At 36.8% G+C, this 17914-nt stretch overlaps 1 protein-coding gene across 1 annotated transcript; it reads right to left on the bottom strand.

Moving 5' to 3' along the window:
• Positions 1-3584: 3584 nt before the first annotated feature.
• Positions 3585-16887, bottom strand: LOC110805803 (ultraviolet-B receptor UVR8). Its single transcript, XM_022011420.2, has 5 exons — positions 16676-16887; positions 15755-16237; positions 4962-5178; positions 4426-4744; positions 3585-4337 (listed from the first exon to the last, which is right to left on the bottom strand). The coding sequence occupies exons 2-5, from the start codon at positions 16096-16098 to the stop codon at positions 3865-3867; spliced, it is 1353 nt and encodes a 450-aa protein (XP_021867112.1). The 5' UTR covers positions 16099-16237; positions 16676-16887; the 3' UTR covers positions 3585-3864.
• Between the last annotated feature and the right edge of the window lie 1027 nt (positions 16888-17914).

Genomic DNA, 17914 nt, shown 5'->3' with positions numbered 1-17914 from the left:
TACTATATTAATTAAAAATGCATTGAAAACCCCACCAATGTACTATATTCCATTTTTCTATGTACTTTATTCTTTTTCACATGTACTCTACTCCAATTTTCTATGCAACTCAATCATCATTTGAACTTTATTCCATTTTTCCATGTACTATATTCCATTTTTCTTAAAAATCGTGTTTTTAGTCAAACGGGACTATAATTTGGGACGGAGGGAGTATAAGATAAGTTCAACACCAATAAGATAAGATAAGATAATATAAGTGAAATTCGAGTGAGGAGAACGGTACCTAAGTAGTACTAGTACAAACTACAAAGTAAATGTTAGTTAGAATGAAATAATAGATGTGTGTTACGATAGACGTATATTATGTGAATATTGATAATATTTGTAATACCTTAGATATACGAAGTTACCTAAGTACCCTTCCTATGTACTATATATACGTTGAGAATTAATGAGAATATATCAAGAGCTTAGGCTAAAAACCCTATTTTTTCCGTAGAGATTGAGAGGACCGTGTGTGAGCCACCAAATCATACACAACACGTAATTTGTTCATATTAGTATGGGAAAGGATGGATAAGAACCACCACCGAAGGTGGAGCATCCGGTTGATCTTGGTTACTATCTCGGGTCCGGTGATGGGCCAAGGATCATTATTACGCCGGTTAAACTTTGCAGAGCATTGAATTATGACGAGTGGGCTAAGGCTGTGAGGCGTTCAATGATTTTGAAATTTAAATTTAGGTTTGTGGATGGTTCCATTACTAAACTTACGACATACGCAAACAAGATGAATCATTGATATGCTGTAATTCGATGGTGGGATCGTGGATTACGAACACTATTGACGAGAATTTGCGTTCTTTCATTAAAGACTTTGATAATGCTTTTGAGTTATGGTGTCATTTGAGGAAGAGATTTTGTGTGGTGACCGGAACGCTGCCATATCAAGATGGCGTTGAGTGGCTGTAAACAGGCGATCACAAAGGGCGTCACAACGATTTTGACCGGATGTCGAAAATATGGAAGGAATATGTGCAGTACGCAATGGTGTCGCGGTGCTTGTGTGCCGGTTGTACGTGCAATATAGCAAAGCAGGCCAGCTATATACCTGAGGAAGATCGCTTGCACTATTTTTTGATAGGCCTTGAGGATCACTATGAAGCTATCCGAGCCCAACAGTTGGCTAAATCACCTCTTCCTTATGTTGATGAGGCGTACCAAACTGTAATTAATACTAGAAATATAAGGGGAAGGAGAGTGTGATGGCGTTCAAAGTGGAAACCAAGGATCGATCAAGTTCCGGACACACGACAAATTCTGAATCACTGTAATCGAGAGGGCACAATGAGGGGAGTTGTTATCAACTAATTGGGATTCTTGATTGGTGGGATGAAAAGAAAAGTGGCGAACGAGGGCCTAGAAGGGGCGGCAGAGTTGGAAACCATGGAGGTAATGTTGGGCCTCTTGCACGAGCCAACGCTATAATAATAGCTCCTGCCAGCAGCATGGTAGCGCAAGAACAACAAATTTGCAGGGGATTGCGGGAGTTTCGAGCGACCAAGTGCAACAAATTATAGACATTTTGTCTAATAAGTCAATGTGTTTCTGGAGCGGCGTGGATGAGGATATAGGTCCATCCATCCTCATCCCCACCTAAAATTTCCATCCCCGTCATCCCACCTAAAATTTTCATCTCCATCCCCGCCCCATCACCCATAGTGGGTACAAATCATCACCGCCCCATTCACCCATGTCGGGTATAAGATCCCATCCCCATCCCACCACCCGCCTGGGTGTCCATCCCCGCCCCATATCCGCGCCAACACCCTCCTAGTTTTTCTTATTTAGCAAACATTATGGAAAAAAGTAACTCCATAACAAAAAAAATCAAACAAACAAAATAAGTCTCGCTTTAATCTAATATACTTATATAAAGGAGGCATATTTGCTGAACTATTAGAGCGCCACCTACGATTACTAATGGTTTCGGCCATTGAAAAATAAGATTTCTAATTTATTTTTGAATTAAAAAAATCGAGTGCCACGTGGATAATTAATTAGGTGCCACGTAGATATTTAAATTAATTAATTAATTACTAATATATACAATTCCATCCAAAATCAAACGCTCTAATAATTAAAAAATAAATCTAAAATAAAATTCATACAAAATCAAACACTAATCTAAAATAAAATTCAATCCAAAATCAAACATTAATCCAATATTAGAGCGCCACGTAGGAAATCTAATGGTTTCAGCCAATGAAAATAAGACTTCAAAATTATTTTTGAATTAAAAAGTCGAATGCCACATAGATAAATAATTAGGTGCCACGTAAATATTTTTATTACATAATTATTAATATTTCTTATATACAATTTCATCCAAAACCAAACACTATAATAATTTAAAAAAAAAAATCTAAAATGAAATTCAATACATAATAAAGAAAATTAATTTAATCTAATATTTAAAATATAGTATCTGTTTCTTTTTGATCTTCCTGTTTGGAGTTTTGGGTGGAAATTAAGAAACTGAAATCTTTTAATGATTGGGTGTAAGAGTAATGATTGGGTGTAAGAGAAAATAATAAATAAATGAAGAAAGTAAAAAAGAAATGAAGGAGAGAGGAGATATTTTTATGAAAGTAATAAAAAATCAAAAAAGTGGGGTTGGGTGGGTGAATAGGGAAATGTGAATGAATTAAATAAGGGATGGTGGAGAAATTTATGGTAAAAAGTCATGTCCCAAAATAGAAACAGGAAGATCAAATAGGAACGACATTTATAGAAACAGGAAGATCAAAAAAAATGGAGGGAGTAGTTGATATATTTAGGAGTTTTATTTTAACGTAACAATTTTATAGAAACCGTACATCGCACGTAAAATCTAGTTCATATTATCACATACTAAAAACAAATCCAAATGCATAAAAAAAATGTTTAATCTTTTATTTTCTTTAAATTTTTCAATTCACGTAGAAAGTGATAGTCGGGTAGGATGACGAGTATCATGCGGGGCGGGAGGGGATGGGACGGGTCCAACACAAAATCCACACCCGCCTCATAATCCATGACGGGTATGATTGTTATACCTAACCATGCTCCATCACCCGCCAAACTTTTCTCCATCTCCGCCTACTTGGGACATATGCGGGCCGGGTCTCCCATAAAACCCGCCCCACTGACATTCCTCCTAATCAACCTCAAACGTTAATGTCATATAGGATAAAAAACGACGCCTTTTTTTTTCTTTTTTTATAAATAAGAATTTAGAGTCTGTTTAACTAAATTTCTAGAAAACACCTCGTTGTAGCACTAATGTACTATGATTTTATGTCGTAGAAAAATCAAGCAACAGTTTCGTATCATATTAGGGGAAAATCAAGAAGCGATTTGGTGTTGTAATTTTGTGTTGACGTAAACAAATTTCATTCCACTAGAAAGCGGAAAATACCGGTCACCAAGTCAGTAACAAGTTGACAACCCTAATTCTAATGATTTTTATTACAGAAACCTGTTCTCATTGACAACAACAACAACAAAAAAAACAGAGTTAAAGCTTCTACAATGGAGTATAAATGAAAAGAACCCTCAAGTTTCAGTTGAGTAAAACCTTCAAGATATATGCGTAGCACTCCATAGGTATTAATGATTGTATCATTGTATATTTGTATCTATTGGCTCCAATATAAGCACGTAAGGGGGTAGTAGTACCAATTAAGAAAAGTGTGGCTCGGTTGATCTTGCTAACTCCAACAAATAAGAATAGTTACTTGGAGAAGCAAATTAGAATAGTAGTTGTTGAATGTTGACGAACAAAAACAAAATGCCAAAACCTGCAAATTAGCTCTATGATTATTCAGCAACCAAAAGCAGTGTGTGATCAAACCCTGCTACAGCTTGGACAACTTTGTAATCCTCAATCTCAACTAAAGTTGGTTCCGATTCATCAAATGAGCTGCCTAAGCCAAGTCTCCCATTTTTACCACAACCCCAAACCCATAATTGTCCGTCGTCAGTGACAGCAACTGAATGCACACGCCCACAGGAAACAGCTACAGGAGCTAAACTTTCCACCACCAATGGTTTGCTCTCAAGGCCAAGGCCTGGCCTTCCAAGCTGTGAACTCCCGTTCCATCCCCATGAAAATAAGGCTTTTCTGATATCATTGCCTTCCCCCGTTGCACAGATTGCAAGGGAATGTCCCAGCCCACAAGCAACTGACAGCGGACGAAAGCTCATGTCAACTGGAAAAAACCCTAGGCCTTGGTTTTCTCTCCCCAATTGACCATAGATGTTACTGCCCCCACTTAGCATTGTGCTATCCCCTGTTGGAATTTATATGATATACCCTTAGGCAAATTCTGAAGCAGTAATCACCAAAAATAGTAGAAATGAGATAAATCTATGACTTACCGCAAATGACTAAGGAGTGATCAAGACCACAAGAGATATCAGTCACGGGAACGGAATGAAGTTCTTCTATTAAATGTGGTTCCCACACAATTGGCATGTCTTTTTCTTTCTCCATACTTTCCAAGACATGTTTCTCAGCAATATCTAACGCTTCAGAGCGTGTCATCTCATGTGTTCCAGGTAATTCTGCTTTTGAATCTAATGGTGAGGCTTTGACTTTCTCTCCCAACCGTCCCAGTCTTCCATCAGCTGAATAGCCCCAGCCAAATAACTTTCTATCAACTGTTTGTGCAAGCACATGTCCCCAACCAAGTGACACCTGAAATAGTATGCTAAAATCAGGGGAAATCCTCAGGAGGAATGGAATGTGGTACAAATTGACAATAATAAGAAAAGCATCAGCGGTAGGGATTACAAAGCAGAATAGAATATACTCCGTATAGTGAAAAGTATTTTTTTTAAAGGAAAAAAATAGCTGAAAAGACTAGCAGTTGATAAACTATAATTCTACCTTAAAGGCATTAGATAGTGACCACCTTGGTTATATCTTCTCCAGTGAGTGCTTCCACTTTGGATGGCATAAGAGCATCTGTTATTCCTTTCCCATGTCCAAGCTGCCCACGCTTGGACCTTCCCCATGTCCATAGAGAGCCATCATCACCAATAGCAGCAGAAATTACACCGGATGCAAATGCAGATTGAACTTTCATATTGGCTAATCCTTTCACTAGCTTTGGTTCATTCCATAAATGTCTGCAGAGAAAGTAGCAATATTACTACGATAGGGGCGGATTAAGAAATTCCAAAAATCAAGCTTGAAATTGTAATCCTTATTAAAAACTATGGATGTGGCAAGATTGAGAAATTAATGCACAACCTAAAGGCGGTATTTGAGCATAGAGTAATTACATTTAGCATCCTTCTCAAGCAATGACGCAAGTGGCTTATATGAGATGGCTACCACATAAGTTAAAATAAGCCTGATAAAGACAATACAAAGCTTATCTATTTCTTAAAATTTCTGAAGTCGATACCAGGTTAAATGCAGGCCCGATCATGAGGCTAAGTGGGGGGCGGGGGTGCAACCGCCTAGGCCCGGAGGCCCAATGTTTTATATTTTAGAAAAGAAGCCCTATAATTGGGCTTGCAGCCTGTTGCTTGAGTTGCTTCTCCGCTACTGCAATACATTGCGGGGAATTGGGAAAACTAAAAGTCAAATGCATTCTTTACTTTCTTCTCACAAGGTGTTGTCAAGGCGAAAATCATTATTTTACAGCCTCTTCAACTTTTTCGGTTCCCAAATTTGCCAGATTCCATGTTTTCAAATGTCCAATAATAAATCAAATCTCTGCCACTTCACCTTTATCATGGTGGTGAATATTGTTGTTAGCTGCTCTTTTCTCCGAGGTAACCCTTCCGTTCTTCCTTCCTAGGCTTCCTCTTTTCTTTTCTCACGACTTATTAATTTGTCACATTATTATAGATGATAAATACCTATTTATTTTTCGTATAGTTGATTAATTCACTAACTGTATGTTGGTTATTAATTTTGTCATCTTCTAATTTGTTTATGTTGATTGTCAAAATGAACTTTGGATTTCGGAATTGTCGAAATTTGTGATTACACCAATAGCAAATGTTCAATTCGAATTATATGATTCTAGTTCTCCAATTTACATCTTCTAGGTGTAATGGTTCTTTGATTTATTATTTGAGTATTTCGTTTATATTAAGATGTTGCCTAAAAAAATTATCTCGTGGTGTGAAACGGGAAAAGATCTAACAAAAGAACCAATAAAATCACAACAAGGATCTCTTGATAAATTTGTTTTAAGAACATGAAAATTTGGACACGTCAAATGAAAATTAAGATAGCAATGGCAATGAACATTTGGATTAGTCAAATGAAAAGTTAGATCATGAAAACGTAAAGTGATGAAGTTAACGATTCAAGTGTTCCTAATGATGTGTCAAATGCATAGAATATTGATAATCTTGGTGTTGATGATGAATAAGAAATTCCACATTTCTATATTTATGATCCAAGAATCAGGAGGATCTTGATACCTAATTGAAGGACATTCTAGTTGACAAAGGGCATACTAGAAAATTACTAGAATATCTTTCCATTTGTTATCAAGTTCTCCCAATTTCTTGGATCATAAATATCAAGATGAGGAGTTTCTTGTCCATCATCAAGTATGACATCAACACCAAGATTATTAATATTAAACGCAATTGACACATCAATAGGAATTCTTGAATCATTAACTTCATCATTTTCATTCCATGATCCAATTTTTCACTTCATTTGAGTGATCCAAAATTTCATGAGTATCTACCTTCCTAAAAACAAATTTATCAAAAGCTCCTTGTTCTGATTTTATTAGCTCTTCAATTGGTTTTCTCCTTTTTTCATCTTTCACCACCGAATTTATTTTTGTCCAGGCAAGATCTAAAACTAAATCAAATACTAAGTAGCAAATCAAAGAACAATGAAGAAGTAGAATCGTAAAATTCAAATTGAACATTTGTTATTGGCGATATCCCAAATTTCCACAATTCCAAAACCCAAAATACAACTATATGACAATCTGTTAACAATTAAGAATAAATAAATTAGACCATGGTAAGTTTATAAAATAACACACATATTACCACTCAATTAGTGGATTCATAAATTATACAAAGTGTAAAGAGGTATTTCAATATCTAAGTAATCTTACAAATTAATAATGGTTACTCTAGTTACTTTCAATATGTAAAGAGGTATTTGCTTGTTAAATTTATTTCACCTTCTCTTCGGGACTCTCTCACAAAGTGATACTTGATTTTGAAGTGTTTAGTTCTTTTGTGACATACAGGCTTCCTTGCAATACCAATTGCTTACATGTTGTCACAGAGTAATTTTGTCGGAGTACATTGTTCTTTCCCCATGTGTTTGAGCACTTTCTTTAACCAAATTGGCTTGATTCACAACTGCACACGCAGCTATGTACTCCGCTTCAGCTGTTGATTGAGCAACATTATCTTGTTTTTGTGATTGCCATGAGAATATTCCACTTCCTAGAGTAAATGCATAACTTGATGTACTTTTCATATCATCAATAGATCCACCCCAATCACTATCAGAGTACCCAACTAATTCCGAACTTTTAGTTGGTTTGTACCAGATACCCAATTCTTTAGTGCCTTAAAACTCTCTTTGCAGTGGAATAGTGAAGTTGACTGGGGTTTTTAGATCAGGTCTTGAAGCTGTGAGATATAACAAGCATCCAACGATACCCCTGTAAATGCTAGGATTAGTCTTTTCAGCTCCATCTTCTTTAGAAAGTTTTTCATTTATAGCTAGTGGTGTCGACATAACTTTGCACTTATCCATCTTTAATTTCTTTAGGATAGCTTCTGCATACTTTCTCTGTGTTATAAAGATGCCTTCATTTGTTTGCTTTACTTCTAAACCAAGAAAGAAGTTCATTAAGCCTAGATCTGTCATTTAAAATTCTTGTTTCATATGCTTCTTGAAGTCTGCAATCATTGCTTCATTATTTCCCCTAATGATTAAATCATCAACATATAGGGATAAAATCATCAAATCTGATGTTGTATGCTTTACCTACAAAGTGGGTTCACTTGGACTTCTTTCAAATCCAAACTTCAGCAAGTATTCATCAATTCTGCTGTACCAAGCTCGTGGAGCTTGTTTCAACCCGTATAGCGTTTTTTTAAGCTTATAAACTTGATTTTCTTTTCCTTCAATAACGAACCCTTCTGGTTGTTCGACATATATCTCTTCTTGGAGATAGCCATTTAAGAATGCGAACTTTACATCCATCTGGAAAATATTCCATTTATGTTGAGCAGCTAAGGCAATTAAGATTCTTATTGTATCATGTCTCGCGACAGGAGAAAATGTCTCGGTGTAATCAGTACCATATTGTTGAGAGTATCCTTTTACAACGAGCCTTGCTATGTTTGGTTCTATAGACCCACTTGACTCAACTACATCTTTATGTTTTGGTCTCTCTATGAGATCCCAAGTATGATTTTTCTCAATCATTTTTAGCTCCTCCTTCATCGCATTTCTCCACTCTTGATGTTTTGAAGCTTCAATATAGTTGTTAGGTTCATAAACAACAAGATAACATGATTCAAATTGAACTTTGGTGACTTGAGCTGATGCATTATCTTTATAGTCAGCTACAAGTCGTTTACCTCTTGGTCCTGTAGCATTTACAATTTTACAGAATCCGGAGAAGATTCGCCATTATTTGGAGTTCTAGGAGATCCATGTGGTGTTCTAGGAGAATTCGGTGGTGACATATCCCGTGGAATTTCATTATTGTTATTTTGCCCTTGTGTTTCATTGTTCTCGAAAACATTCCCAGTTATTGCAGGTTGCCCTTCCACTTTTTCTTCATCCCAGTTCCAGTAGGAGTTCTCATCCACTTCCACGTCTCTACTGATCGCCAATTTTCGTGTCTTCAATTTAAAAGACGATAACCTTTGGATTGCGAGCATTATCCTAGAAAGATGCCACGTTTTGCCTTCTCTTGTAATTTGTGTCTCTTTTCTGCAGGAACTGTATGTAGCATAAAGAGCCAAATACCCTAAGGTGTTTTGCAGTAGGTTTCTCGCCTGTCCACACTTCACATGGTGTTTTATCCCTCACTGCCTTAGTTGGACATCTATTCAGCAGATATACGACTGTTAATACAGCCTCCGCCCAAAATCTTTTTGGCATTTTCTTCTCAAAAAGCATACATCGTGCCATTTCCATAACTGTTCCATTCTTCATTCAGGTACACCATTTTGTTGTGGTGTGTACCCAACCGTAAGCTGATGTGTAATGCCTTCATCGTCACAAAAGTTATCAAACACATTTGATGTGTATTCCTTACCTCTATCGAATCGAATTTTTTTCATTCTACATGCACTTTAATTTTCAACCATGGCTTTAAATTTCTTGAAAATAGTTGGTACTTCAGAACGTTCTTTGAGAAAATATACCCATTGCATCTTTGTGAAATCATCTATAAATAGGATGAAATATTTGTTGTTCTCGTCAGTGGGTGTCCTCGTAGGACCACATACATCGGTATGTACCAACTCAAGTTTCTCGTTTGCCCACCATGCTTGATTATGTGGGAATGATTCTCTATGCATCTTCCCCCGCTGACATCCTTCACAAACCTGTTTTTCTAAGGTCATGAGTGGCAGATCTCTAAGCATATTCTTTCTATGAAGAAGTTGTAAAGCATGAAAGTTATAGTGGCCTAGCCTTTTGTGCCATAACCAAGAGTCAGCAAGTTCCATTCTATTTACCTCTTCTTTTGGGTTTTTCCATAAAAGAGGAGAACTCTTATTTTTCATTTGTCTTTCCCTTGTTGATCATAGATGTTGCATGAATTCCCCTCAAAATTAATGGAGTATCTATTTTGCATCATCTGGGGAATACTCAACAAATTTGAAGCAAGATTAGGAACAAACAAGACATTTTTAATATAACGTGCTCCCTTCTTTGTTTGTACCGCAATTGTTCCTTTGCCTTTTGCCTCTATAATGGAGTCATCACCCATTCTAACAGGAGTGTACATGTAAGTATTAATGTCAATGAACATGCATTCATTGTTTGCCATGTGATTTGTGCAACCACTATCAATTAGCCACACGTCTTTGTTGGTTCCTATTGAGGATTGACATGCAACAAATAGTTGATCTTCAAATATTCCACTTTCAGAAACATTTGCTTTGGCCTGCTGGTCTTTAAACCAACAATCTTTTTTGTTCATGGCCAGACTTTTTGCAAATATTACACGGTATTTTGTCTTTATTCCAGCAATTTTTTTCCATGTGGTTTGTTTTATTGCATATTCCACAAGGTGAAAATTTTCCTTTTCTTCCTGTACCAACTTTCACTTTGGACATTGACTAATTCTTATAAGTTTTGAAGTTTTGTGATCTTTGTTTATTCTTTGCCTGAAAAGCACCCTCCGATGAACCTTCATTTCTACCGGAGATCTTTTGTTCATGTGCTTGTAAAGACCCAAGTAACACTTGAGGAGACAATTTATCGAGATCTTTGGACTCTTCTATAGCAGTTACATTAAAATTGAATTTACTATCAAGAGTACAAAGAACTTTGTTAACAATCCTTTTATCGGAAATATCATCACCATAGATTTTCATTTGGTTTACTAGATCTATGATTCTAGATGTGTAATCCTTCATTGATTCAGATTGCTTCATTTTTAAGTTCTCAAAGTCTCTTCGAAAATTTTCTAGTTTAATAGCTCTTACCTTTTCCGAGCCATGAAAATCTTCTTGGAGAGTATCCCACAACTCCTTTGCCGAAGTAGTGTTTATGATTCGTGGAAAAATCGTCTCTCCAATAGAAGAATGAAGATATGCATTTGCTTTTGCATTCTTCGTGGTTTTCTCTTTTACTAAACTTTGTTGTTCAGTAGTTAATTGTTTGTCCAGTTAATGGTTGAGGAAGAATATATCCTTGTTCAACTATTTCCCATAAGTCTAGAGCAGTCAACAAAGCCTTCATTTTGATGCACCAAAAATCGTAATTAAGTGGTGCAGAAGGAATTGCTGAACTAGATGAAGCCATGCTTCAAATTATTATTATTAGTAATTTTCTTTCTTTTTTTGTATTTTTTTAGGCTAACAAAAAAGTGGCCCGAAAGATCAAGATAGCTCTTGATACCACCTGATGGTTTTATTGTGGGAAATGATTAAACAAGGAATAATAATGATATAAGAAAATGTGTTTTTGTTATTTTATCTATATTTACAAAACATAATGTTACATTATATAGTAACTCATTATCTATTTAACTAATGGGTTACAATTATTTTGTATATCAATCATTCAATTAATAGCATAGCTATATATAGTAAGTGTGAATTTTAACAGTTACCTCTGTATAGTTCGCAATGGAAGGCTGGAGGCTAAAGGAGTTGTCGTTTATGGAGAAAAGAGCAGCCACTCTAAGGTCAATAATAAACAACCAGGAAAAAGAGATGAGAATTGAAGAATTGGTGATATACGCTGCTATTTAACTTGTTGAATTTCTTTCCCGTTGCCATGGTATTATTTTGACAAATTTAGAGAGCTTGAAATTAGAAAAATAAGGAAAAAGGTGAAGTGGCAGAGGTTTGATTTATTATTTAGAAGGATGAGACTGATTTTTTCAAACTTTGGGCCCTTTAAGAGGTGGCACCCCTTGCTTAGGAGGTTAGGATGCTGTGGGGGCTGGTTTAATGTTTAGCACACCAATTAGTCTTGACTAACTGATGGAGCAAGGGATATTTCCACACTTGACTTTGGTTCAAGACATAAAGTTACATTGATGTCTTTTTCATCCTACATTTCTTATGTTTTACTTTTGCAGCATTTAGGCTCTCCTTTGCATTGCCAATGGAGAGTTGGGGACTTCTAAAACTATGACCAAAGAGAGAAGAACAAGAAATCACCAAAAAAAAGTAAGAAGCAAGAATGAGAAAAAGGTTGAATGACTTCAGTTGAAAGAACCACGGAGAAGAAAAGTGTTTACCAAGGACAGAGAATTTTGGTTACTGATAACACTCAAAAACCCCTTTTTGACGTATTCCGTAACTTAACTTATAGTACCCAAAAAACATTGACTTTTTCATTACTTGCATTCTACAACTTTAAACCACACACCTCAGACTAAGGAAAGAACAAGTCCTGACTTAAAAAGTTAAAAGACGATTCTGTGATGTAGATACTATACTAGTATACTTTTTCTTATTTCTCTGCAAAGAATGTATTAGAGGAACGCTAAGGACACTTTAAAAGCATGGTCATACATCAGATATTTCTGCCCTCAACAATGAAAACACACTAGTTAATTTTCTTCCACATGAAGCACCAAAATTGCAAATTGGAACTGCACACTTCAGCAATCAGAGTCTTCATATTCCAGAATATATCCTCTTTTCGAAACAACAAACACATCTTTAGCCTCACAAGGATTAACCAAACTAATCGTTGGAGATGGATTAGCAAAGAGATGGATGCCGAGCCACAGAAAATGGAGGCTACTGATTCTTCTCACTCGTGACATAACCATAGGCCATAGCGAACTGCTGAAATTTAATTTTTTTTTTTCTTTTTTTATAGTATGTTCTGATGACGTCTTGTCTCTTTGACAGTTGACCTCTACCAGCATGGGCATTGTTTTTTAGAAGGCTTCACTAATATTTCCTCCTCACTCCTCTGCTTAGGTTCAACCTCCATCCTGAAAACTTAAAACTGAATCTTCTCTCCAATAATTAAGAAGTCGAGGAAGAATACATGTCAGCGCCTCTTGTAACTATTCCAAATATTGTAGCATCCTTAAAAGAGGCAAATTTAGGTAGAAGCGTTATTTAGAATATTAGAGATGGATTCTGCTAGAATCAAGATGATCATTAGCTATTCTCTCACTAGAACAGAAGATTTTAGGGAATGAAGAAGAAGCTTAAGAAGAACTAATAATTAAATCTACTCATGTTAAGAGGAAACTAGTAAAATATGATTGTATTGATAATTAAGGTAGAATGACTGGAAACCACCAATTACAACCTAGCCAACTTTCTAGAGGTTGGTGCTCTTTCAAGTAAAAATGCATCTCTCAACATTTCCCAATACGCCTAATATGTTGCCTACCCCCTTTAATTCCTCATAACTGCACTATGGAGAATATTCCCTTTACTTCCATTCCTCTTTCTTATTCTTTGCAGATTCCCACTCTACATATCAAACCAAAACAGCACCTAACACCCACTCCACCTCAAAACCCACAACAACGTGGAAAACTAAAAACCCAATACGCCCAATATGTTGCCTACCCCCTTTAATTCCTCATAACTGCACTGTGGAGAATATTCCCTCTACTTCCATTCCTCTTTCTTATTCTTTGCAGATTCCCACTCTACATATCAAACCAAAACAGCACCTAACACCCACTCCACCTCAAAACCCACAACAACATGGAAAACTAAAATCCCAATACGCCCAATATGTTGCCTACCCCCTTTAATTCCTCATAACTGCACTATGGAGAATATTCCCTCTACTTCCATTCCTCTTTCTTATTCTTTGCAGATTCCCACTCTACATATCAAACCAAAACAGCACCATCACGTCCACTCCACTTCAAAACCCACAACAACATGGAAAACTAAAAACCCAACAAGATGGGTTTCTAAACTATTACTCATGAACACCCACTCCACCTCAAAACCCACAACAACATGGAAAACTAAAAACCCAACAAGATGGGCTTCTAAACTATTACTCCATGAGCCGATGCAATCTTCTTCTTCCAGTTTACCTGCCCTTTCTCAACGCATTTCTTTAGACAAAGACTCCGTTTTTTACCTCTCAACACCACATTTTATCTTGATTACATTATTTTACAGCACTTTCCCATCATCAACAACCCTCCCAAGCCACCTTGCCAAAATACTACATTTACATTGCAGAACAGTCTAATCCTCACACTGTACAGTTGCGGGTGTTCTAATAATCATTTTGCTAAAAAATGTTGAGTTTTCATGTTGAATTGAATACAAGCTGGTACGTACCTAGGTCATTTTAAAAGCAGCAACCAAAACTTGTTAAGAACCTCAATATCAGAGTCATTAGTAGTTTAGTACCAGATTTGGAGGCATGTCAGGCATCATCCACAAGAACCCCAACTGCAACCGGTAGACCTACAGCACTCGAGAAGCCTATAATTGTGATTAGGTTGCACATTAGCGCCAAACCACCACGGTCTTCCCTTTTTTTTTCAAGGAACAGCGTCAGAAAAAAAATGACGATGTAAGGTTTCTCTCATATTCTTAATCGTCATATATATACATAGCAATTGAAATCACTTTGTTTCAACCGCCAAATGTGAGGATCACATCTGAATTACATTACATTGTGACCTGCCTTCCCAACTACGTTCTTCATCCTAAATGTGCTAGATTTTAGGCACTACCTTGATCAAGTGAAGTAAACCAACAAGAACTAATACACCATAAGGCCAGTCCTTCAAACAATTTATCCGAAAAATGTTTGGCTGAGGGGACATACATTAATCAAATTAAGCAAACATCAGCTCATAATGTAGACATTAAACGAATGTTGGTAGTCTAGACTCTAGAGAATTAAGTGCTGACTATGGATAAACTCCCCATGATGATCTAGAAAACTGAAAAGAGTCAATTATTTTCCATCTTGTCAAAATCAATTCATTCAACCCTTTAAGTTGTACGCATGCTCTAACCCTACTCTACCCACCAAAGAAGATGAGCAAGACACAAAAACATTTGAAGTAAAAAAAAACATAATTTAATGAACAATATATCAAAGGCAAAAAGAAAATGAACAAGTTCCTGTGGTCTTAATCTAAATCTGTAACTGACAAGAGGAACTAAAATCGAAAGATTAAGAATCTCCAGCTATGCTAACCTGAGAAGCAGCTGAAAGCCTAAAACAGATACACAAAAAGTCAAGAACCGAAAATGAAATCATGTAATCTCCAATTCTATCAAGGAACTGAAGATTGTTGAGAAAGAAAGTAGAAAGAAAAAAGTGTTTGGAAAGCTGGAAATTAGGTTGCAACTGATTTCTAAAAAAACCCCATTTTACTAGAACCAGGGCAGCTGTCAGAGAAACTGCTATTTGAGAAGTAATTTCTAGCTATCTACTTGCTGCTATTCTAGGTGCCTAACTTTATTCACCTGTTTCCTAACTCAACAATTTGCCTCATACCCTTGCTCACTACACATCAGTGTTAGCCTCATACCCTTGCTCAGTTGCTCACTGAAAAAGGTCAACCAATACAGATGCACACATAACACGGCTATCTTAGTACGTGAGTAAAACTATGCATCTAGGCTGTTGGTGATTAGGTGCAATAGTATTAAACTTTTATTCCAATATAAATGGATCTCCTATGTCTGTCCAATTTTACAGATACTGTCAATCTCAATCAACCAAGTGCATCAAAAATATTTATGCCAGAACATGCAGGTATAAACAAGATGGTTAAGCAAGACGCAGCAAAGGAACCAATGTATCACAAATTAAACAACAAAATTAAAACAATCCATTCAAAATGAACTTGAACAGAAAAGGCAGAGTGAGACAAGAATAACTAAGCTGTCCAGCAGATGGTAAACTGCTTAACAGAAATCTTTCATGACAGCGATTGTTGGATTCTGCCTAACCGCTATTTAAAAAAATTGAAGCACAATATTTGAACATGGATGCATCTGAAAATATATATGTAGTACATAGGGAAGAGAAAGGGTTATAAACCTGGGTTCGAGTAGACCTCTACCAAGCTGACCCTCGTCATTTCTACCCCAAGCCCACAACTCCCCTTTAGCACTCACGGCAAGAGAATGGTAGTGACCAGCGCTAACACTGACAACATCATCCGGGAGCCCAGGTACTACAGTTGGTTCATAAGCATCAGCCCCGACACCAATCAGGGAGGCTGGCAAGCCCAAAGCTCCCTGGCTGCCATCCCCAAAGCTCATAACAGCAAATGATGAGCTACCATTCTCACAAGCTACTCCGCTACTGAAGCTTCTGCATCTCGAAATGAAAGCAGTAGCACCACTCCTCTTGTAAAGAAACTGCAACATCTCAGTAAACATATAACCTAAGTACTATAACTAGAGTAAATTAGCAGCAGGACAATGCCATTGTCAAAACGTTTGGTATTTTTATGATTTATTCCCTTTTGTTGATATAGTAGGGCGCCTTCGTATATTTCAAACTCACCAACATCACAACCTGTGCCAAATTCAACAATAGCCATTTTTAGTATTTCGAATCATATCTCAATCATCAAATTGAGAAAATGATGCTTCATTAATCAAGCCTCAGCACTCGTACCTATACCTATGTAAATTGTTTAAATGTACATCTGATATTCCAATTTGGCAAGTATTGTAAATACTAAATACTTCGTATAATAACAACAAGAACCTTAGGTTACCAAACATTTCTAGTCACCCATAACAGTATAGTTCCTTCTTCCTTCCACCCATAGATCAATTAATTGTAGAAAATTTTCAATTTCCAATTTTCAATTTCCAATTTAGAAGCATTAAACGGTGGATCAACAAACTTAGGAGTCAGCAAAAGTTACCCAGACAGTGTTCAAATCCACAAGATTAAGGAAAAAAGAAACCAGACATTAACAGAAGAACAGGTGGAGAGATACAATACCTCGGCTGCTGAATTGCTAATGAATGGACTCCGAATTTCTAATTTTCCCAGTTTGTCAAGCTAAGTGACACGAACAAATTCAATACCCCATGGGGTTTTTCGATTTTGTAATCATTCCAAGAACTATGGAGGAATTTTCTCTGTATTGAACATCAACCCCAAATAACGCTTTAAGCAAAAGACAAATCGTAACCGAAGAGAGATTAAAGTGCGAATGTTATGCAACCGTTACATAAAACACGACATAGGCCATGTTCGGCAAAATTAGCAGTAGCGGGTAGCGGTTAGCGGTTAAGTAGCGGGTAACGGTTAAAGTAGCGAGTAGCGGTGAATAGTAGCGGGTAACAGTTAACTGTCGAAGTAGCGGTAACTAATATGAGTGTTCGGTAAAAGTAGCGGTTGATATTATAAAAATAAAAATAAAAGCAAGAATAATATTTAAAACTTTATTATAAATTTGTCAAACGCTACCCGCTACCTTAACCGCTACTAATTTTAACGTTTGACAAAAGCTACCCAACCGCTACCTTAACCGTTAACCGCTACCTAAATCGCTACTTTACCAAACACTTACAAATTTTACAAGTAGCGTCTTGACTAGGTCAAAACGCTACCCGCTACCTCAAACGCTACCGCCGAACACGCCCATAGCTCAAAACAATACGCGCATCAAAAAGGTCGAGTCGGGTTCAGGATCTCGAATCATGATATGGTCGGATTTATGTGTGCCTTGAATCTTCCTTGAAGGATGTTAGGGTGTTATAGTGAAAGGTCTGACTTCAAATGGACATATCTCATGATCTACTCATTAGATTGAGTTGATTCAAGTTGGAGGTGAAAGCTTGGCTCAATAGTTTTCCAACGCCTGGTCATAAGCTCATTTTGGATGAGAAATAAGGGAGTTATGACTATTTTACGAGAAATTGTCATGCAGCAAGTTTGGCCGAGCCTGCTGGACGTTCGGCCGAACTCTTAGATAGTTCGGCCGAACCTGAAGAGAGTTAATAACTTTGAGATTTTGGAGGTTCGCCCGAACTTTGGGTAAGTTCGGCCGAACCTGCTGGAAGTTTGGCCGAACTCTTAAACAGGGGCGGACGTATATATACTTCATAGGGTCCCGTTGGACCCCCATTTTTTTGAAATAAAATTAAGAACCTCATAACAGGTGGAAGGAAGAGAAAGGAATGTTGAAACTTGGGGACCTCATTATATTAAAATATAAAAAGAAACAAAGGCAAC

The sequence above is a fragment of the Spinacia oleracea genome, chromosome 3 (genome assembly GCF_020520425.1).
Source record: "Spinacia oleracea cultivar Varoflay chromosome 3, BTI_SOV_V1, whole genome shotgun sequence".
Lineage (NCBI taxonomy): Eukaryota > Viridiplantae > Streptophyta > Magnoliopsida > Caryophyllales > Amaranthaceae > Spinacia > Spinacia oleracea.
Note: the sequence above shows the minus strand (reverse complement) of the source record. Positions and strands in the feature narration are given on the sequence as shown.